This window comes from Convolutriloba macropyga, chromosome 2, assembly GCF_964194025.1.
Source record: "Convolutriloba macropyga chromosome 2, txConMacr16.3, whole genome shotgun sequence".
NCBI lineage: Eukaryota > Metazoa > Xenacoelomorpha > Acoela > Convolutidae > Convolutriloba > Convolutriloba macropyga.
In genome coordinates this window covers 61,856,130-61,880,559 of record NC_134469.1, presented here as the reverse complement: position 1 = coordinate 61,880,559, position 24,430 = coordinate 61,856,130, and the positions used below count along the sequence as shown (strand labels likewise).

Here is a 24,430-nt window from a genome sequence, read left to right as displayed (position 1 = left end):
AGTAGGCGCCGCAAATAGCTGAAAATTTATGCTTAAAAAGTATAGTTTTGATCAATTAGTTTAGCGATTAGTTTTGACCATCATCTTGCTTAATGATAACTTTCTGGAGATGTCTTACGTCATGCGCCGTGTGGTCTACTGGTATTCTGCGGATTTGGTCCGGTTCATCTACAAAGGAGACCCCTGGTCCGGAGGTGGCAGCTGTCGTGGAATGGAATGAGCTCGACTGCTGGCGAGCACTGATACGAGGAACATGTCGGTAATAGTCAAAACGATGGCCTAAACATAAATGGCTGCCCCTCACAGATATAATTTTCATAACCAGCCACATTAAAATAAGTTCAAGAGCAAATTGCCGGGCTGCAATTATGGCGACTAATCTCAATCTTGAGGGAAAAACTACACTGATGGTTCTTTTCGCTTAAAAACTCTCGCTGACTTTAAACTTTCAAAGTTTACACTTCCAATAGAGGGAATAACCAGGATCAAAAATAGAAGAGATAACCACGATCAGAGTTAGTCTGAAATCGACATGTCTTACTGATGAGCTGATCCTTGTCGACTTTTGACAAGTTCCTGTCCTCTTCCTGGAGGAGCACATTCATATCGGACTGTAGACTGGAACTGATTGGTTGCACTTTATCTCCTGGCACCTGCCGTTTTGATAGGGAATCACTATGGGGTCCCCCTTGATAAAGTCTGGACCTAAAACAAAATCTTTTGTAGAAATAAGCTCTTCGCATTAACTTAAACACAACCGACCAACGTCGGGCGATTTGCTCTCAAACGACGGACGAGCGGTTGGCTTCGGTAAGAGGCAGCTCGAGCTTAGGGATTCCGAAATTAGGAATTGCAACTGCTCTTTGCTAATATATCAGAATGTACTTTAATAGCATTGCGTACTACCGCTATAAAAATTTTGTCCTGATTAATACAAATGTTCTTGATGCAGTACCTTATTGCACTAGAACGAAAAAAATCTTCAGATTTAAGAGTTTTCTAGAAATGTTTATTAATTGAGTGGTTTTGCTTGCAGTTATCGTGTTCGAGATGCGAAATAGTCAGTATATTTTACCATGTTGCAAAGATTGAGAACAATTCAAAAATAATCTGACTTAAAAGGAAAGTGCTCCCAAACAGGTGCCAGAATGCATTTGGTGGTGGCCTGTCAAGCTTAAGGAGGCCAGTCTCAGATTGAGAATAGAAAGGTTACCAATGAGGTGAACGGGGTCGTCCGAAACGCCTCCCAGAATTGCCTGTCAGGGACACTTGACTTTTTGTTACAAAAATCCGGCTACTGCAGGCAAAATCATCATCTTTGAAAACAAACTTTTCACAGTCTATCGAAATTGTCTTCTGCAAACAAATTCCAACTGCTCTTTCCGAATAAATCAGAATGTACTTTGTTAGCATTACGTACTACTGCTATAAAAACTTTCATTAATACAACTGATTAATACGATTAATACAACTGATTAATACAATGTTTTTGATGCTGCACCTTTTTGCACTATTGAAAATGCTCCCAAACAAGGGAGCGAATGCCATGGGTTGTGAATTGCTCAAGCGTAAAGAGGAAAGTCTCAACGAATGAGCATAAGAAAGGGTTGAGAATGAGGTGACCGGGGTTGTCCGAAACCCCTTTCTTTTCTGTTAGCAATGCGAATTACTGCGCAAAATAATTTGTCAAGATTTATACAAATGTTTTCGATGCTCTTTTGCAATAGAATTGAAACGACTTCGGATTCAGCACAATTTGAATAAACAAAATACTCTGAAAATTGTGGGAACAACAGAACCAGAAGGACAAAAAGATGAAGATCAAGATGGCAACATTGCACATTTTTAAAAAATTTATCTATTTATTTTACAAATAATTCACATTTGTATTTACATTTTATATTCATAATTATATATGTTTTCGTCTTGCCGGTTCTTCTGGAGCTTTACCAAATCCAAGAACCACCTTCTGAGTAGTGGGTCCTTTAACCCCGACTTTCCCAATCATTTGAAATTGTCTCTACAAATACATCAAAATTACTCTTTCCGAATATATCAGAACGTACTGAACTAGCATTGCGAACTACTGCTATAAATTTTTGACATCATTTATACAAATGTTTTTGATGCAGTACCTTGTTGCACTAGAACGAAAAAAAATCTTCAGATTCAAGAGTTATCTAAAAATCTTCATTCTTTGAGTAGTTTTGTTTGCAGTTATCGTGTTCGAGATGCGAAATAGTCGCTATATTTTAGCATCTTGCACAGATTGAGAATAATTCAAAAATAATCGAACTTAGGAGGAAAGTGCTCCCAAACAGGTGATAGAATGCATTTGGTGGTGGCCTGTCAAGCTTAAGGAGGCCAGTCTCAGAGTGAGAATAAAAAGGTTACCAATGAGGTGAACGGGGTCGTCCGAAACGCCTCCCAGAATTGCCTGTCAGGGACACTTGACTTTTTGTTACAAAAATCCGGGTACTGCAGGCAAAGTCATCATCTTTGAAAACAAACTTTTCACAATCTATCGAAATTGTCTTCTGCAAACGAATTCCAACTGCTCTTTCCGAATACATCAGAATGTACTTTGTTAGCATTACGTACTACTGCTATAAAAACTTTCATTAATACAACTGATTAATACGATTAATACAACTGATTAATACAATGTTTTTGATGCTGCACCTTTTTGCACTATTGAAAATGCTCCCAAACAAGGGAGCGAATGCCATGGGTTGTGAATTGCTCAAGCGTAATGAGGATAGTCTCAACGAATGAGCATAAGAAAGGGTTGAGAATGAGGTGACCGGGGTTTTCCGAAACCCCTTTGTTTTCTGTTAGCAAGGCGAATCACTGCGCTAAATATTTTGTCAAGATTTATACAAATGTTTTCGATGCTTTGTTGCAATAGAATTGAAAAGACTTCAGATTCAGCACAATTTGAATAAACAAAATACTTTGAATATTGTGGGAACAAAAGAACCAGAAGGACAAAAAGATGAAGATCAAGATGGCAACATTGCACATTTTTAAAAAATTTATCTATTTATTTTACAAATAATTCACATTTGTATTTACATTTTATATTCATAATTATATATGTTTTCGTCTTGCCGGTTCTTCTGGAGCTTTACCAAATCCAAGAACCACCTTCTGAGTAGTGGGTCCTTTAACCCCGACTTTCCCAATCATTTGAAATTGTCTCTACAAATACATCAAAATTACTCTTTCCGAATATATCAGAACGTACTGAACTAGCATTGCGAACTACTGCTATAAATTTTCGACATCATTTATACAAATGTTTTTGATGCAGTACCTTGTTGCACTAGAACGAAAAAAAATCTTCAGATTCAAGAGTTATCTAAAAATCTTCATTCTTTGAGTAGTTTTGTTTGCAGTTATCGTGTTCGAGATGCGATATAGTCGGTATATTTTAGCATCTTGCACAGACTGAGAATAATTCAAAAATAATCGAACTTAGGAGGAAAGTGCTCCCAAACAGGTGATAGAATGCATTTGGTGGTGGCCTGTCAAGCTTAAGGAGGCCAGTCTCAGAGTGAGAATAAAAAGGTTACCAATGAGGTGAACGGGGTCGTCCGAAACGCCTCCCAGAATTGCCTGTCAGGGACACTTGACTTTTTGTTACAAAAATCCGGGTACTGCAGGCAAAGTCATCATCTTTGAAAACAAACTTTTCACAATCTATCGAAATTGTCTTCTGCAAACAAATTCCAACTGCTCTTTCCGAATACATCAGAATGTACTTTGTTAGCATTACGTACTACTGCTATAAAAACTTTCATTAATACAACTGATTAATACGATTAATACAACTGATTAATACAATGTTTTTGATGCTGCACCTTTTTGCACTATTGAAAATGCTCCCAAACAAGGGAGCGAATGCCATGGGTTGTGAATTGCTCAAGCGTAAAGAGGATAGTCTCAACGAATGAGCATAAGAAAGGGTTGAGAATGAGGTGACCGGGGTTGTCCGAAACCCCTTTCTTTTCTGTTAGCAATGCGAATCACTGCGCAAAATATTTTGTCAAGATTTATACAAATGTTTTCGATGCTTTGTTGCAATAGAATTGAAACGACTTCGGATTCAGCACAATTTGAATAAACAAAATACTCTGAATATTGTGGGAACAACAGAACCAGAAGGACAAAAAGATGAAGATCAAGATGGCAACATTGCACATTTTTAAAAAATTTATCTATTTATTTTACAAATAATTCACATTTGTATTTACATTTTATATTCATAATTATATATGTTTTCGTCTCGCCGGTTCTTCTGGAGCTTTACCAAATCCAAGAACCACCTTCTGAGTAGTGGGTCCTTTAACCCCGACTTTCCCAATCATTTGAAATTGTCTCATCAAAATTGCTCTTTCCGAATACATCAAAATTGCTCTTTCCAAATATATCAGAACGTACTGAACTAGCATTGCGAACTACTGCTATAAATTTTCGGCATCATTTATACAAATGTTTTTGATGCAGTACCTTGTTGCACTAGAACGAAAATCTTCAGATTCAAGAGTTATCTAAAAATCTTCATTCTTTGAGTAGTTTTGTTTGCAGTTATCGTGTTCGAGATGCGAAATAGTCGGTATATTTTAGCATCTTGCACAGATTGAGAATAATTCAAAAATAATCGAACTTAAGAGGAACGTGCACCCAAACAGGTGATAGAATGCATTTGGTGGCGGCCTGTCAAGCTTAAGGAGGCCAGTCTCAGAGTGAGAATAAAAAATGGTTACCAATGAGGTGAACGGGGTCGTCCGAAACGCCTCCCAGAATTGCCTGTCAGGGACACTTGACTTTTTGTTACAAAAATCCAGCTACTGCAGGCAAAATCATCATCTTTGAAAACAAACTTTTCACAATCTATCGAAATTGTCTTGTGCAAACAAAGTCCAACTGCTCTTTCCGAATATATCTTTCCGAGAGTACTTTATTGGCATTGCGTACTACTGCTATAAAATTTGTGTCCTGATTTGAAGTGAATTGATGCTGAACCTTCTTGCATTAATTAAAGGCTCAAAAACAAGTGAGAGAATGCCCTTGGTTGTGAATTGCTCAAGCTTAAGGAGTATAGTCTGAACGAATGAACATAAAGGGGTTAAAAATAAGGTGACCGGGCTCGTCCAAAACTCCTTTGTACGCTGTTAGCAAGCCGAATCACTGCCATAAATGTTTCGTAGATTTATACAAACGATTTTGATGCTTTGTTGCACTAGAATGGAAAAGACTTCAGATTCAGCACAAATTGAATATACAAAATACTCTGAATATTGTGGGAACAACAGAAGCAGAAGGACAAAAAGATGAAGATCAAGAATACAACATTGCACACTTTTTAAAAATTTATCTATTTTATAGTTAATTCACATTTTTAATTACATTTTATATTAATAATTATAATAGTTATATATGTTTGTCTCGCCGGTTATATATGTTGTCAATAGTTATATATGTTGTCACCTTTTTGGTCGTTCTTCAAAATCACCACCTTCCGGTCTGGCGTTTTACCCAAGGAAACCCCTCTGGTTGTTCGTTCTCCCAAACCCCCACCCTTTTCTGGTTCCTCTCGGGTTTTACCCACCCAAAGAAAACTTGGTTTAGGCATTTTTCAGGGTAAGTAACGGTAGGTTCTGGCATCCGGTTAGTATTAGAACTTATTGTTTCTGGCTATAGGTTGATATTGGCATTGATAGGTACTCGTATACCATATTAGCAGCTATAGGTAGGATCTGGAACGAATCTGACTGGCATTGGGACTGCTGGATAGTCACATTTCGTTTTGGTAGGTACTGGTAGGTATTGATGTGTATTAGCTAATCGGGCAGTCATGTATAATTAATTGAATTTTTTCAGATATCTTTTAGATACAGGTAGATATTCCTAATCGTCGTACAAGCATAAAAAAGTGCTTGTATTCGGCTTCTCTGAACAGTTTTACATTTCAGTAATGAATTCAGTATGGTAGTCATAGTCAACACCTTGTCCAGGCGCAGCCGTCGTTGAATAAGCCTTCCCTCAGTTCACTAAACTACTTATCAGCATCAATCGGATGCAAAAATAATCAATCCAAAGAGTCTGCTAGCAGCACTTCAGATGTTGAAGGAAGAAAACCATCGGCAACACTTTTCCTAAGCCAAGTGCCTGTTCATCCTGTGAAAGAAAAATTGATAAAATAGTCGAATTGGACAACGGATTCAGCCAGAGCTGTCGCTCAGGTCAACAGCACGCCATGAATGTCGTTGGAAAGAAGCCAGTAACTCGTTACCATATGACAAAAGAAATCGATTGAGCACCAATAAAACTCCAAACTAGAGCCATACAAGGAGAACAATTGTTCCACCTCACTGACCTCGGAGGCGTCCCTGATTTTAACATGCCGCCTGTTGATACAAAGAACTCAAATCGTCTCTGTCAGTCTATTCAGTAATTCGCATCAGTCTCCCAGAAAATGGAGAAAAAATCGGTCCACTATTGGCGGAAGTCACTAATTCGACCCAACAATATAAACAAATAGATGGTAGCAAATTGTTTGGATATGCGCTGGAAACAATGACATAGTCCTTTATTGAGAACAACTTCATCAGCTAAAGAAAAAGCTGTCAGAAATCCACAGCTGACAAAATATTAAACACTTCAGAAAGATTTAGAAAATGGGCATGTCGCAAAACTTGATCATGTCAAAGATGAACCAAATGAAAAAGTCGTTTAGTCCCCATCTTTCAGATTAAGTTAACAATGAGAACATACCCGGTAAAAAACGCCTTTTCGCTACTGGATCAGGTAATCTTACGGGTTAAATTTTAAATTAATGGAGACATACATTGCGCTAAGGGCTGATCTTAAACAAATATGGATGCAGTTGCTCCTGGGGACAGAATTTAAGTGTTTAATGAGGGACAGGGAAGATCTAATGATACCTAGGCGTACACTAGTCACATTATTGAAGCCATTGACTCACCTCACCCAGCCATAAGTTACATGGATGACCTCTTATGTTTCTACAATCTCTGGTGAATAAATACAGCAAGGTACGATAAGTGTTTTACCCAAGCTGAGTTTCAAACTTACAATCTCCATTAGTTTGCAATTTTTAATGTTATTCGAAGTTGAAACCAGATTACATACAGACACCGATCTCCCTCGAATCAGAAGACACTTCGCTCACCATGGAAACCAACGTTTCATTGTTTTGAAAGTGAATTGCTACATATAGACAAATTAACGGCGACGGAACTCAGAATATTAATCAGATTGTTTGCTTCTTTGTTTAATCTCCAGAGTCTTAGCACCTCTAACCAAGCCGTCTGAATCCATGCTCAAAAACAGCACAACTAACTTTTGCTCCATTACACTCAGGACGCCAGCAAGTTAACGGAAAAAAATTACGGTATTTAAGACACCCGAACTCCAGGGAACTAATAATTCCTGGACAGTGTTACCTCAGATGAGCTTCAGTCATTCATGGAAGCTCAGGAATACGCACTATCATCTATTTCGCACGTTCGAATTGAGTTCTTGAATCATTCGATCCTAGTTAGGTTCGGTATGGGCAAGACTCGCCTAGCCTCAATAAAAAGGATTGCCATACCCAACACAAAACTACAAACCGCTGTATACGAAGTTAAAGTAGAAAAATTTCTTAATGAAGACCAAAGCAGTTTTCAGACTGAGTTTCTGATTTGGCAGCACTACAGTCCTGTACTTTACGAGAGCACCTGCAAAGCGCCTGAGATTTTTTGAGGAAACTCAATCGAATAGACAAAATGTTAACCGTCTTTTCCGATTTAATTGGTATTAAGTTTCATCCAGAGTTAACTCTTCAAATGAACGAACGAAAGATTGTAGAGCTGAGCAAACCAAATCGAAATACTTAAGGCTTTCTAAACAGTCATTTTTGCGCAAAAGATCTGACTGGCCCAAACAGAAAAACTTTGCTCACCCAACACGTCGAAATTGTTTCAAATATATCTGTTAAATCCATTGTACCAGGCACAGTCTAACCGGCTCGAAACAATTTGTTCGAAACAACAGGTCTCCATTTCATATGACGGTTTCATGTAAAAACAATAGCATGTTATCTAGCCAATATATTTGGCTACATAATTGCCAATATATCTGTCTTTTGGTAGAGCGAATGTATCTTGAAGTACCGGAAGATCTGCACAACAGACTCCACCATCATCTGCTTCAGCCGTTTTATCAACCAATCACAAAATAAACCCACAAAATTATATCATACTGTGGCAAGTCATTTTTTGGTTTGAACATTCATATGCTACCTCGGATTTGAGACTTTAAATAGTCAAATTATTTCTGACAAAGCTACATCTCATGAATGTAGAGATCAACTGGAAAATCAGTCTCCCAGCTGCTCTCCATGACAGTAAAAATTTGGAGCGATTGGTTGAAAACTTCAAACTATCATTTTACAAGGTCATGGAATCGAGAAGATTAACCGCTAGAATGCTGTACTGATATAACGATTCCCTAAGACAGACACATACTCACCTCCTCCCAGGTCGTTCAACCATTAAAGGAAAGCAAAGTCTGTCAAAAGATCACCAACAGCGAGAAACTCATTTTTGGAACTATTTCCACGAGAAAAATTACCAACTCAGAAAGTACGCTGTGAGTGAAAGTAAAAAAAAAACTGGCTGTCAACCTGGTTTGATCTTTAACGATTTCACGCCACGTGGCCTCTGACTTGTTGCTGGACTCATTTGGCAAACCCATTAGGTCCGTTCTAAGATCAAAATTTTCTTAAACAATTGTTCCGCAAGAGCAACAATTCTCACTTAAAAGAAAATGAAGATGCAACTAAACACTCCAGTATCTTGATAACCATCTCTCGTAACTTAAAATAGTTCAATTTCTCAGCTACGCCTAAGACATGCTGATTACTCGATAGAACTCCTTTCTTTGCAGTTGCTCAAAAGTAATGCTCGTGAAACTCCAGACAATACCTCCATTGCTTCTAATCAGTACGTTGCTCTCTTTTCCTTTTGCTTACAAACCAGCACATCGACTTCTCATATTACTAAAAGTTATTGGTCTCAAATTATTAACAGCCCGTCTTAATCTAATATTGATACTATTTCCACACAGCTTTGTCGCAAATCACTTTCGCTGTTGTGTGCCCCACTTTTTTTTGGTTTATATTTCTGCAGTGGCTCGTTTTTACGATCCACCAGAAAAATTATGTACGCATAATTTAATTACCGTTAATTTTAAAGTACTTCTCAATTTAGCTGTAAGAAAGTTTCAACGCGATGTACTTAAACGCTATTATTCTTTCTTCGCAATCCTGCAAATGGGGCTGGCCATGTTAGGGACGCTCTAACACTTCGTTACAAAAATCTTGCAACTACAACTGTTTTTCTCCAAAACTGTGGTAACGAAAGCAAGTAAAACGAAACAAAACTGAATGGAATTATTAACAAACCGTTCCAAAACCGCAATATCTAATTCACCAAATCCCGTCTAAATGCCTTTACACATCGAAAATCTGCCTAAAGCATTTCTCAGCAGCTCCTGAGCATTGCGTTGTCTAGGACAATTAAACATTCAATAGATCAGTTTTAAACGAAGTTGAAAAATAAATTGATCAAGGTGGGGAGCCGTAATGTGCTCCCAAACGAAGTTGGTATTTATTTGGGTCTTTATTTTTTCGCTTGATCACTTTTTCCTCACAAATGCCATAACCTGGAAAGAACGAGCGCATTAGAAATGTTTTATTCTCTTAGAGCACTAATCGGCCTCTATCGCCCGAATGACCAGTTAAATTTTGGGTAATATCCAGTACAACATTTTACGGCTGCTGCTAGCTGCTCTTAAATAACCTTTAAATAGAGTGGAACACTCACTTGACCTTAACTTCTTGAATCAAAGTTGAAAAAAAATCATATTGAGAATGAAAAAGTTATTTTTCACAGTGCCAAAAAACAACTCATTCGAATGAGCAAGACCCGGTCTACTAAGCGTGAAAACAGACGTTACACACGCAATTCAGTTGCAAGTGCATGAACAAATGAACAGAAGCAAACTTGAAGTAATTGACGTCATATGGTGGTAACGAAAACCTTGACGAAAAGAAATATAGCAGGACAAGTCACGAATTACCATTAAAAATAAAGGAAAGCTTAAAAACTCCACAATTAAATAAGAAGAATTGGATAAAAGAAGCCAAACAAAAGTTTTCACACAAATTAAGAGTTATCAAAACAGAAATATTTTGTAGGTACTCTGCTGGTTGTTAAGGTAACGAGAACCGCAAGTATCTTGAAGTACCGACAGATTTCTACAACAGGCTCCAAAATCATCTGCCTCAAACGTTTTATCAACCGACCAAAAGAAAACCACAAAATTATATCATACTGTGGCAAGTCATTTCTTGGTTCGAACAATCATATGCAACCTCGGATTTGAGACTTTAAACATTCAAATTATTTCTGACAAAGCTACATCTCATGAATGTAGAGATAAACTGGAAAATCAGTCTCCCAGCTGCTCTCCATGACAGTAAAAATTTGGAGCGATTGGTTGAAAACTTCAAACTATCATTTTACAAGGTTATGGAATCGAGAAGATTAACCGCTAGAATTCTGTACTGATATAACGATTCCCTAAGACAGACACATACTCACCTCGTCCCAGGTCGTTCAACCATTAAAGGAAAGCAAAGTCTGTCAAAAGATCACCAACAGCGAGAAACTCATTTTTGGAACTATTTCCACGAGAAAAATTACCAACTCAGAAAGTACCCTGTGAGTGAAAGTAAAAAAAAACTGGCTGTCAACCTGGTTTGATCTTTAACGATTTCACGCCACGTGGCCTCTGACTTGTTGCTGGACTCATTTGGCAAACCCATTAGGTCCGTTCTAAGATCAAAATTTTCTTAAACAATTGTTCCGCAAGAGCAACAATTCTCACTTAAAAGAAAATGAAGATGCAACTAAACACTCCAGTATCTTGATAACCATCTCTCGTAACTTAAAATAGTTCAATTTCTCAGCTACGCCTAAGACATGCTGATTACTCGATAGAACTCCTTTCTTTGCAGTTGCTCAAAAGTAATGCTCGTGAAACTCCAGACAATACCTCCAATGCTTCTAATCAGTACGTTGCTCTCTTTTCCTTTTGCTTACAAACCAGCACATCGACTTCTCATATTACTAAAAGTTATTGGTCTCAAATTATTAACAGCCCGTCTTAATCTAATATTGATACTATTTCCACACAGGTTTGTCGCAAATTCGCAAATCACTTTCGCTGTTGTGTGCCCCACTTTTTTTGGTTTATATTTCTGCAGTGGCTCGTTTTTACGATCCACCAGAAAAATTATGTACGCATAATTTAATTACCGTTATTTTTAAAGTATTTCTCAATTGAGCTGTACGAAAGTTTCAAGATGTACTTAAACGCTATTTTTCTTCTTAGCAATCCTGAAAATGGGGCTGGCCATGTTAGGGACCCTGTAACACTTCGTTACAAAAATCTTGCAACTGCGACTGTTTTTCTCCAAAACTGTAGTAACGAAATCAAGTAAAACGAAATAAAACTGAATTGAATTATTAACAAATCGTTCCAAAACCGCAATATCTAATTCACAAAATCTCGTCCAGTTGCCTTTACATATTGAAAATCTGCCTAAAGCATTTCTCAGCAGCTCCTGAGCATTGAGTTGTCTATGACTATTAAACATTCAAGAGATCAGTTTTAAACGAAGTTGAAAAACAAATTGATCAAGGTGGGCAGCAGTAATCTGCTCCCAAACGAAGTTGGTATTGATTTGGGTCTTATTGGTCTTTTTCGCTGGATCAATTTTTCTTCACAAATTCCATAACCTGTAAAGAACGAGAGCATTACCACATGTGTAATTCTCTTAGAGCACTAATCGCCCTTTACTGTGCGAATGACCGGTTAAAATTTCGGTAAAATCTAGTATAACTCATTACTGTTGCTGATCTTAAAAAACCTTTAAAAAGAGTGACAAAGAATAACTTGACCTTATTTCCTTGAATCAAAGTTAATAAAAAGTCAACTTGAGATTGAAAAAGTTATTTTCCACATTGCCAAAAAACAAGTTAACTGAATGAACAAGAACCGCTCTACTAAGCGTGAAAACAGACGTTACACACGCAATTCGATTGCAAGTGCATGAAAAAATGAACACAGCAATTTTGAAGAAATTGACGCCATATGAAGGTAACGATAACCTTGACGAAATGAAATATAGAAGGACAAGTCCCGAATTACCATTAAAATTAAAGGAAAACTTGCAAACTCCACAATTAAATAACAGAAGAATTGGATAAAACAAGCCAAACAAAAAAGTTTTCACACAAATTAAGAGTTATCAAAACAGAATAAATTTTGTAGATACTCTGCTGGTTGTTAAGCGAGAACCAATAATTTTTATAAAATCTGCGAAAACACAAAAAACAAAATGGCATTTCACAATTAAAATCCTGGACACAGACGACAAAGATAAAACCAAAACCCACAACGTAAGTCTTTGAAAAAGCAACTTCTAATAAAACTTTTAGAAGTGTTATTGCCCTCAAAGCATCTTTTCATAGAGTTATTGTCCGCAAAACATCTTTGTTTTTTAAAAATGACTCAAGAAGCCAGCAGCAAGATAGGCTGCTGATTAACTGGCAATTTTAATCAAAAAACAGTTGGAAAAAGCAGTTTGAAACCAACGTAAACAACTAGTTTTTAAAAATGCCTTAGTTCAAATACACTAATTTCATGACAACCGGCTTTATCCTCGAAAAACCACAAAATGGAAAACCTTCATGCTAGAATAATAATTCGGGTTATATACGAGTTTCATGTAAACATTTATTCATTGCCATATTTTGAAACAAACAAATTTGAAGATGAACAAAGAATTTACTAAAAAAACTTGAAAGTAGCAAAAAACAAAACGTTGCTAAGATTTTTGAAGATTGCATCCTAAAGAAACTTATTTGGGTCAGTCAGTAAAAGTTAATTGTTAACTCAAATTTAAGCCTGTAAACCTTTTCATAAGTCTCTAAAATTGAATAAAACGCAAACAACTTAAACATAAAAAGTAGTAAAAGGCTATTAAAATTTAATATTATCCAGATAATCAAAATAAAAAATTCCAATAACTCGGTTTCGAGTCTTAAAGTTTCTTTGCCCCACAAAATCAAAACTATAAAGAGACAAACTCTTTTATGAAACTTGAAGAAACTAAGAAAAAAATTGTATTCAGGTGTAAAGTTGGCATAAATAAAAAAACGAACAAAAAACGTTAGCATAAAAAATTATATCGCATCGCATATTAGCCACAAAATATGACTGACCTTAAACAAACAAAAAATCTGACAAAAACAAGCATTCAAGGCTCAAAAACTGACCGTTTCACTTTTAATCTAGGTCTTACAGTGGTTTCAGCACCTAAAATGCCACTAAAACAAGCTGAGATACTCTATTGTAACTCAATACATGCCGAGCTTTACATGTGTATTTTGTCTCAAAAGATCAACGTCATGGAAATAGACGTGAAAACATCTTATAAAATATAACAGGACAAATCCTGAAGTATAATTCAAAGAATTGTTAAAAACTGCTCCACCTTAGCGGCAGATCAATTTGCCAGAAAAACAACAGTAGTTTCTCTCAAATTCAGAAATAGAAATGCAGCATTCAAAGTGTATAAACTTTTGCGATCAGCGCATTGAAAGCGAAGATGTTGAATGGCAATGTTCACTAGCGCTTCTAGCGTCAAAACTTTCAACACAGAAACTAATGTTAACGTTCAAGCACACACAGCATCAGGCTCAAAAACATATTGACTATATCAACCAACAAAGTTTGCAAGTGACAGAACATTCCCAAAACTTTCTGCTATGTCCTCAACACCAATTGTTTCTCGTTAAAATCAATTGAGCATTTAGATTCCATGCTAGCAGAGACCTTGCTGCGCAACACAGGCGAACAAGCAAATTGACAAAAAAATTCAATTTGATGAAAAAAACTATCAAAAACTACATAAAAATTCGCTGAAGTTCTCGATACTACTATAGTAAAAGCATTAAAACAAGCAAAATTCTCTTAAAGGTTTATGTCTCCTAGAGAAAGGAAAACTGAAAAGGTTAAAAATTTTAAAACTCTATTACAAGTCTAGAAAATTGATGAAACATTTATTAAAAAAAGAATTTCATTTCCACAACAACTTAAGTAATAAATCATCGTTTAATAGTTTCATTCGTCCCTAAAAAACTATAAAAAGACAAAAAAACTCTAGTTAGATACTGAAAAGCAGTTTTTGTCTCTAGAAGCAGTCCAGTAAACCAGCGTCAAGCTCATGAAAGCATTAAAACCATCTTCAAGCTATAAAAAGTATGACTGGTCCAAAAGGACAAAATATGCAAAAACGACCAGGAATTTCAAAAAAATTGTCAGAAAAGCAGATTTAAATGAAACGTTACTGAATTTCTTTATAATAACATTTTCAGAGCAATCCTAATGTCTCGAAACTCTTGAATTTCTTTAAAATGATATTTTCATAACAATCCCACCGTCTCTAGAAACTTCTCTAGAAACCGTCACTAAAACCTCAGAAATCACTATCATCTTTGGTGTTGAAGTTTGCATTACCCAGTTGTATAGAACATAGACATTAAGAAGAACTGTGGCTTGCAATGCACCTTTATAAACTATGAAAAGCGTTATTTATACACCCATCTAATTAAATGGCAAAAAGGACAAAATCAAACATTTTGTACATGATAACAACACAGTTGTCCTTTTAAAAATGAACTTAGTTCCTACCAACACGTTCAGCACTCTAAGCAATTAAAAGCTCAGTGCCTCTGACGAATATTGATACCAACTGGGCGCTGCGTGTTAAACCCGCTTTGTAAGGTCAAAGTCACTGTAGAATGTGTCAAAACATCTTTAAAAAAACATAACAGAACAAGACTCAAATTACAATCCAAAGAATTTAATGGAGCACTAAGAACTACTGCACCTCGCCAGCAGACCAACTTATTAATGCCAGAAAAACAAAAGTTTATCAAAATCAGAGAAATAGAAACAAAGTAATACCATTCGAAGTAAATAAACTTTTAGAATCAGCGTAATGAAAGCGAACGTGTCGAATACCAAGGTCCACTAGAGCTTCTGGCACGCAACCTCCAGACAAAAAAGTTCTCACTAAAACTACTTTTAACTAAAAGTTGATATGTTAAAACTTATTGCTGCTTCTGTTAGCTGCTCTTAAAACCTTACATTAGAGTGACACAATCATTTGACCACAATTCCTTCAATTGAAGCTACGAAGAGTCAACTTGAGATGGAAGAGGTCATTGTTCAAGAGTGATCAATAAAAATTAATCACGCGAGTGAACAGGAATCGCTCTACAAGGACTCAAAAAATGACTCTAGGGACGCAATTCAGTTGGAATTGCATGAACGAATGAAAAAAGGAAATTGGAAGTGATTGTGACGTCATTCGGTCGCAACAAAATCCTGACCAAATGAAAAACATAGCATGAGATGACCTGAATTACCATCCAAAAGAATAACTTGACTCCTCAATTGACTAACAGAAGAATTGAAAAACAACTGGTTGTTAAGCCGACGAGAACCAAAAACTATTACACAAAAAGTCCGAAAAAAACACAAACTCGCATTTCACTAATTTTTTTCCTCATAATTTTGCATTTCACTAAAAAATCACCTTAAAAATAAAATCTAAAATTAATTCAAAACTGAGTTACGTCCAAATAAATTATTTTCATGAAAACCGGCTTCTTCCTCCAAAAAAAAAAACAAAATGCGAGACCTAGAAAATCAACCAGGCTAAAATAACAATTTGGGTTATATACGAGCCAATTGCTATAGTTTGAAGGTCCATTGCAACCCTAAATTAACAGCAATCGAAAAACATTTGAGAACTTAAAAATTAGTAAAAGAGCTAGTAAAATTTAAAAATATCCAGATAATCAAAATCAAAAATATTCCATTAACCAATTTTCAAGTCTCAAAAAAGTTTTGTCTAACTAAAAAAATTAACAGAAAACTTTCCAGAAACTTGCAAAAACCAGCGAAGAAGAAATGGACTCAGGTGTTTAAGTTGGCATAAACAGCAATGAAAAGATTGGCGAAAAAAACATTTCGCATAGCAAATCAGCCACAAACTATAACCGACCATAAAATAAACCTTAAAATAAAAACAAGCATTCAGGGCTCAAAAAGAGCAAAAAATGAACCAAAGAACAAACCTGCCACCTCCAGGATGACAGTCTGACATCTTAAGCACTTAAATACAGCGGCTTCGATGTCCAACCGCTCACAGTCGGTTTTTTGTAGAAACAAACAATAGGCGAAAAAGAACTCAGTCAAACTGAAGTTAATCGTTAAAAAATTTCGCAAAAAGACTAACATATTTACGATAATTGCTTCGAACTTCGTTCTAGGGCAAAACTTAACACTAACCGTTTCGTAGAAGACCGAAATTTTGTAGAGCATGATAGCCAACTAAACTATGTCCAAACCTTACAATAAATTAAGAATTTCAAAAAGTACAAAATCAAGAAATTGCTTCATTTAGGGTCATTCCACTGCAATTAATCATTCCACTGCAATTAATTCAAACCCTAGAGGAGGTTCCCTAGCCCCTTAGGATGGAATAACCCAAAAATCGAAGAGAAAAAATTGAAAAAATTGACCAAAAAATTTTTCACATTGGTGTTAAGGTTCAAATAACCAAAAACAAAACTTTAGCAGAAAAAGACACTATGTCTAGTACTATAGCGGAATAAAGTATGGCGGAGCTTTAAAAATAGAAAAAAAATTAAATAAAAAAAGGAAAAAATGATGCAATCAGGGCACAAAAATCTATCTTTACATCTTGAATTCAGGACTTTCAGCTGTTTCAACACAAAAAGATAAGCACCTAAAAGGCTACTGCAGGCAGCTGCGATCCTCTAATGCAACTTACTGCCCGCCAAGGTTCACCTGTTTATCCCGATTAAAAAGCACGAAAGAACGTGTGAAACATCAAAACGTGTATATATAGGAGCCAATTGTAATAGTTTGAAGGTCCATTCCACCCCTATTTTACCAGCAATTAAAAAAGATTCAAAAAAATTCAATAAAAGCTTCAGAAAAAAGAAGCAAAAGAACAATAAAAAAGTTTCTAAAATTTTGGAAGTTTGCATTCTAAAGAAACTATTTGGGTCATCAGAAGTTAACAATCAACCCAAATTTAAGCCTAACACTTTTTCATTGGTCACAAAAAGCAAACAAAACCTGAAAAAAACTTTGAGAACTTAACAATTAGTAAAGAGCTAGTAAGTTTTAATATCCAGACAATCAAAATCAAAAATATTCCATTAACCAAGTTTCTAGTCTCAAAAAAGTTTGTCGTCTAAAAATAACAAAAAAAAACCAGAAACTTTAAAAAACCAGCGAAGAAGGATTGGACTCAGGTGTTTCAGTTGGCATAAACAGCAATAAAAAGATTGGCGAAAAAAACATTTCGCATAGCAAATCAGCCACAAACTATATCCGACCATAAAATAAACCTTAAAATAAAAACAAGCATTCAGGGCTCAAAAAGAGAAAAAAAAGAACCAAAGAACAAACCTGCCATCTCCAGGATGACAGTCTGACATCTTAAGCACTTAAATACAGCGGCTTCGATGTCCAACCGCTCACAGTCGGTTTTTTGTAGAAACAAACAATAGGCGAAAAAGAACTCAGTCAAACTGAAGTTAATCGTTAAAAAATTTCGCAAAAAGACTAACATATTTACGATAATTGCTTCGAACTTCGTTCTAGGGCAAAACTTAACACTAACCGTTTCGTAGCAGACCGAAATTTTGTAGAGCATCATAGCCAACTAAACTATGTCCAAACCTTACAATAAATAAATTAAGAAATTCAAAAAGTACAAAATCAAGAAATTGCTTCATTTAGGGCTCAAAAAGAGCGTAACTGGCCCTTTAAACTTGGAAATAGGCCCTCCACGCAGTTTCTATAGCCATATTAAAGATCACCAAAAGGACAAAATATGCAAAAACGACCAGGAATTTCAAAAAAATTGTCAGAAAATCAGATTTAAATGAAACGTTACTGAATTTCTTTATAATAACATTTTCAGAGCAATCCTAATGTCTCGAAACTCTTGAATTTCTTTAAAATGATATTTTCATAACAATCCCACCGTCTCTAGAAACTTCTCTAGAAACCGTCACTAAAACCTCAGAAATCACTATCATCTTTGGTGTTGAAGTTTGCATTACCCAGTTGTATAGAACATAGACATTAAGAAGAACTGTGGCTTGCAATGCACCTTTATAAACTATGAAAAGCGTTATTTATACACCCATCTAATTAAATGGCAAAAAGGACAAAATCAAACATTTTGTACATGATAACAACACAGTTGTCCTTTTAAAAATGAACTTAGTTCCTACCAACACGTTCAGCACTCTAAGCAATTAAAAGCTCAGTGCCTCTGACGAATATTGATACCAACTGGGCGCTGCGTGTTAAACCCGCTTTGTAAGGTCAAAGTCACTGTAGAATGTGTCAAAACATCTTTAAAAAAACATAACAGAACAAGACTCAAATTACAATCCAAAGAATTTAATGGAGCACTAAGAACTACTGCACCTCGCCAGCAGACCAACTTATTAATGCCAGAAAAACAAAAGTTTATCAAAATCAGAGAAATAGAAACAAAGTAATACCATTCGAAGTAAACTTTTAGAATCAGCGTAATGAAAGCGAACGTGTCGAATACCAAGGTCCACTAGAGCTTCTGGCACGCAACCTCCAGACAAAAAAGTTCTCACTAAAACTACTTTTAACTAAAAGTTGATATGTTAAAACTTATTGCTGCTTCTGTTAGCTGCTCTTAAAACCTTACATTAGAGTGACACAATCATTTGACCACAATTCCTTCAATTGAAGCTACGAAGAGTCAACTTGAGATGGAAGAGGTCATTGTTCAAGAGTGATCAATAAAAATTAATCACGCGAGTGAACAGGAATCGCTCTACAAGGACTTAAAAAATGACTCTAGGGACGCAATTCAGTTGGAATTGCATGAACGAATGAAAAAAGGAAATTGGAAGTGATTGTGACGTCATTCGGTCGCAACAAAATCCTGACCAAATGAAAAACATAGCATGAGATGACCTGAATTACCATCCAAAAGAATAACTTGACTCCTCAATTGACTAACAGAAGAATTGAAAAACAACTGGTTGTTAAGCCGACGAGAACCAAAAACTATTACACAAAAAGTCCGAAAAAAACACAAACTCGCATTTCACTAATTTTTTTCCTCATAATTTTGCATTTCACTAAAAAATCACCTTAAAAATAAAATCTAAAATTAATTCAAAACTGAGTTACGTCCAAATAAATTATTTTCATGAAAACCGGCTTCTTCCTCCAAAAAAAAAAACAAAATGCGAGACCTAGAAAATCAACCAGGCTAAAATAACAATTTGGGTTATATACGAGCCAATTGCTATAGTTCGAAGGTCCATTGCAACCCTAAATTAACAGCAATCGAAAAACATTTGAGAACTTAAAAATTAGTAAAGAGCTAGTAAAATTTAAAAATATCCAGATAATCAAAATCAAAAATATTCCATTAACCAATTTTCAAGTCTCAAAAAAGTTTTGTCTAACTAAAAAAATTAACAGAAAACTTTCCAGAAACTTGCAAAAACCAGCGAAGAAGAAATGGACTCAGGTGTTTAAGTTGGCATAAACAGCAATGAAAAGATTGGCGAAAAAAACATTTCGCATAGCAAATCAGCCACAAACTATAACCGACCATAAAATAAACCTTAAAAAAAAAACAAGCATTCAGGGCTCAAAAAGAGAAAAAAAGAACCAAAGAACAAACCTGCCACCTCCAGGATGACAGTCTGACATCTTAAGCACTTAAATACAGCGGCTTCGATGTCCAACCGCTCACAGTCGGTTTTTTGTAGAAACAAACAATAGGCGAAAAAGAACTCAGTCAAACTGAAGTTAATCGTTAAAAAATTTCGCAAAAAGACTAACATATTTACGATAATTGCTTCGAACTTCGTTCTAGGGCAAAACTTAACACTAACCGTTTCGTAGAAGACCGAAATTTTGTAGAGCATGATAGCCAACTAAACTATGTCCAAACCTTACAATAAATTAAGAATTTCAAAAAGTACAAAATCAAGAAGAAATTGCTTCATTTAGGGTCATTCCACTGCAATTAATCATTCCACTGCAATTAATTCAAACCCTAGAGGAGGTTCCCTATCCCCTTAGGATGGAATAACCCAAAAATCAAAGAGAAAAAATTGAAAAAATTGACCAAAAAAATTTTTCACATTGGTGTTAAGGTTCAAATAACCAAAAACAAAACTTTAGCAGAAAAAGACACTATGTCTAGTACTATAGCGGAATAAAGTATGGCGGAGCTTTAAAAATAGAAAAAAAATTAAATAAAAAAAGGAAAAAATGATGCAATCAGGGCACAAAAATCTATCTTTACATCTTGAATTCAGGACTTTCAGCTGTTTCAACACAAAAAGATAAGCACCTAAAAGGCTACTGCAGGCAGCTGCGATCCTCTAATGCAACTTACTGCCCGCCAAGGTTCACCTGTTTATCCCGATTAAAAAGCACGAAAGAACGTGTGAAACATCAAAACGTGTATATATAGGAGCCAATTGTAATAGTTTGAAGGTCCATTCCACCCCTATTTTACCAGCAATTAAAAAAGATTGAAAAAAATTCAATAAAAGCTTCAGAAAAAAGAAGCAAAAGAACAATAAAAAAGTTTCTAAAATTTTGGAAGTTTGCATTCTAAAGAAACTATTTGGGTCATCAGAAGTTAACAATCAACCCAAATTTAAGCCTAACACTTTTTCATTGGTCACAAAAAGCAAACAAAACCTGAAAAAAACTTTGAGAACTTAACAATTAGTAAAGAGCTAGTAAGTTTTAATATCCAGACAATCAAAATCAAAAATATTCCATTAACCAAGTTTCTAGTCTCAAAAAAGTTTGTCGTCTAAAAATAACAAAAAAAAAACCAGAAACTTTAAAAAACCAGCGAAGAAGGATTGGACTCAGGTGTTTCAGTTGGCATAAACAGCAATAAAAAGATTGGCGAAAAAAACATTTCGCATAGCAAATCAGCCACAAACTATATCCGACCATAAAATAAACCTTAAAATAAAAACAAGCATTCAGGGCTCAAAAAGAGAAAAAAAAGAACCAAAGAACAAACCTGCCATCTCCAGGATGACAGTCTGACATCTTAAGCACTTAAATACAGCGGCTTCGATGTCCAACCGCTCACAGTCGGTTTTTTGTAGAAACAAACAATAGGCGAAAAAGAACTCAGTCAAACTGAAGTTGATCGTTAAAAAATTTCGCAAAAAGACTAACATATTTACGATAATTGCTTCGAACTTCGTTCTAGGGCAAAACTTAACACTAACCGTTTCGTAGCAGACCGAAATTTTGTAGAGCATCATAGCCAACTAAACTATGTCCAAACCTTACAATAAATAAATTAAGAAATTCAAAAAGTACAAAATCAAGAAATTGCTTCATTTAGGGCTCAAAAAGAGCGTAACTGGCCCTTTAAACTTGGAAATAGGCCCTCCACGCAGTTTCTATAGCCATATTAAAGATCACTAAAACCTGATAATCTGCACTTTACCTGTTTATCCCGTTTGAAAGCTCAAGGTCGTGGGAAAAGGTGCGAAAACATCTTTAAAAACAGTCCAGTTTCTGACCAGTAGATCAATTGAACTATTGCAGCTAAAAAGAAACAGAGTGAACCCTTCCGAAATTAAGATAATCAAAATTAACAAAAAATGTATCACAAAAAATCTTTACCCTGTATGCCAAACTTCAGTTAAAAAGACCCATTAGCCCATGCCTTAGAAGGGTTATTGGCCATTAAAGATAGAAAAACTCGACAAAAATGACAAATAATTAAGAGAAAATGGCAGCACTTAGAGAAAGTTAAACTCTACTGCATAATCATTGCTATTGTATCTTCAAAACATTTTCATTGCCTCTAGAAACTATCCAGTAACCGAAACTCGGGCCCTCGATAAGTTTCACTGGTCAACAGAGGTCGATAACCTCGGAACAAAAAAATATTTTTAAATTCAATTTTTATCAAAATTCGGGATAACAAAATGTTGAAAATTATTCCTCTGCAATTAAATCAAACCCTAGAGGAGGTTCCCTAGCCCCTGAGGCTGGAATAACCCAAAAATTGAAGAGAAAAACTTCGCTCTTTACTTAATTCTTTCACTGTGGTGTTCACTGTGGTGAAAAATTTTGAACTTAACTTTCACTGTGGTGTTAAAGTTGAAATAAACATGAACAATACATTAGCAGAAAAAGACAATGTCTAGCATTATAGCCAAACAAAGTATGATGGAGCTTAAAAAGAAAGAAAAATTTAAATGGAAAAAAAAGAAAAAATGATGCAATCAGGGCACAAAAACATAACTTTACATCTTGAATTTAGGACTATCAGCTGCTTCAACACAAGATAAGCACCTCAAAAGGATAAGATAGCAACACAAAAAGGCTACTGCAGGCAGCTGAGATCCTCTAATGCAACTTACTGCCCGCCGAGCTTCACCTGTTTATCTCGTTTAAAAAGCATGAAAGAACGTGTGAAACATCAAAACGTGTATATATACGAGCTAATTGCTATAGTTTGAAGGTCCATTCCTCCCCGAAAATAACAGCAATTGAAAAAAATAGAAAAAAAATCAATAAAAGCTTCAGAAAAAAGGAGCAAAAAAGTTTCTGAAATTTTGGAAGTCTGCATCCTAAAGAAACTATTTGGGTCATCAAAAGTTAACAATTAACCCAAATTTAAGCCTTAAAACTTCTTCATTGGTCACTAAAAGCAAACAAAACCTGAAAAAACTTTGAGAACTTAAAAATTAGTAAAGAGCTAGTAAAATTTAAATTTAAGCCTTAAAAGGGTTTATTGGCCAATGAAGACAGAAAAAATCGAGAAAAATGACAAATACTTAAAATTGAAAATGGCAGAATTTACGGAGAGTTAAACTCTTCCACAACACCCTTCTTATAAAATATTCAAAACCCTTTCAATGCCTCCAGAAACTATTCAGTAACCGAAACTTGAGCCGAAGAGAAGTTTAACTGGTCAACAGAGGTCGATATACTCGGAACAAAAATATTAACAATTTTTAAAAAAAATTCAAATTTTATCAAAACTCGGGATATTAAAATGTTCAAAATTATTCAATTGCATTTAAATCAAAATCTAGGAGAGGTTCCCTAGCCCCTGGAATAACTCAAAAAATGAACAAATTTTCAAAAACTAAAAAATTATTGAAAAGCTTTGACTGAGGTGTTAAAGTTGGCATAAACAACGAAAATAAACATGAAACATTAGCAGAAAAAGACATTTTGTCTAGCATAATATCCAAATAAGTAGAACGGAGCTTTAAAATAATCAAATAAGAAAATTTTAAAACTGACAAAAGAAAAAACGATGCAATCAGGTTACCTTTTCATCATGAATTTAGGACTTACAGCTGTTTCAGCACAATAAGCACCTAAAAAGCTACTAAAGCCAGCTAATGTCCTCTAATGCAACTTAATGCCCGCCGAGCTTTACCTGTTTATCCCGTTTCAACAGCATAAAAAACGTGTGAAAAAAAGACAGAGTACCAATCTAATCCAAAATCTTCAGATTTAAAAAACCAAGGGAAGGCCTATAATAGCCCCAGTTATCGCTTCGTGGCTATTAAAACAAACACATTGTCAACTATTTCCACCAAGAGCAGATAATATACTTACGATTTTCGCGACCGTGATGGTGTCATACACAAATCATCTGACCCGCTCGTAATTCCCGTGTCATCTCCAAGTTGAAACTGAAGTACATAGACAATGATACAATCTCAGCTCTATAACATTCAAAATTGTCTAATGGTAACATACATCTATTTTCACATTTTCTTCCGAGATGGGTTTCAGTTTCTGTAGTTCGATGTCGTTGTCTTCATCATTGTCCTTTGCAAACTGAACACTCTTCTGTGTGTCTCCTACAGATGTTGCGGGAACACTTTGCGATCGAATATAACCAACGGCTACAGGATTTGCTTCCCAAACTGATCCGTCTGGCAAATCTCCTTGAGGCTGGCTGCCATGACTCAGTTTAGGCCCCTTCCTTTTGGTTTTTTCAGAGATTTTGGAGGCGCTGGTTGCACCTGGCTTAGGAGCGGAACTCCTTCGTTTTTTGTGAGCTGATTGTAACGGATGATGAGGCCGGAAATGGCTCACTTTATGAGCTGAAAAGAAAGTACTTACAACATTGGAACAACATATAGGAAGACGAACAAAC

The 24,430-nt window shown here is 35.6% G+C and overlaps 1 protein-coding gene across 2 annotated transcripts in view; it reads right to left on the bottom strand.

The window, feature by feature from the left end:
• The window catches only part of LOC142334580 (band 3 anion transport protein-like), a 261,810-nt gene that overhangs the window by 236,863 nt on the left and 517 nt on the right, over nucleotides 1-24,430 (bottom strand). For both annotated transcript variants that reach the window (XM_075382716.1, XM_075382717.1), the window contains exons 3-6: nucleotides 24,028-24,377; nucleotides 23,884-23,960; nucleotides 542-705; nucleotides 119-279 (exon numbers count right to left, since the gene is read on the bottom strand). In XM_075382716.1, the coding sequence (XP_075238831.1) occupies nucleotides 119-279; nucleotides 542-705; nucleotides 23,884-23,960; nucleotides 24,028-24,377 (752 nt within the window). The remainder of the gene's footprint in view (nucleotides 1-118; nucleotides 280-541; nucleotides 706-23,883; nucleotides 23,961-24,027; nucleotides 24,378-24,430) is intronic.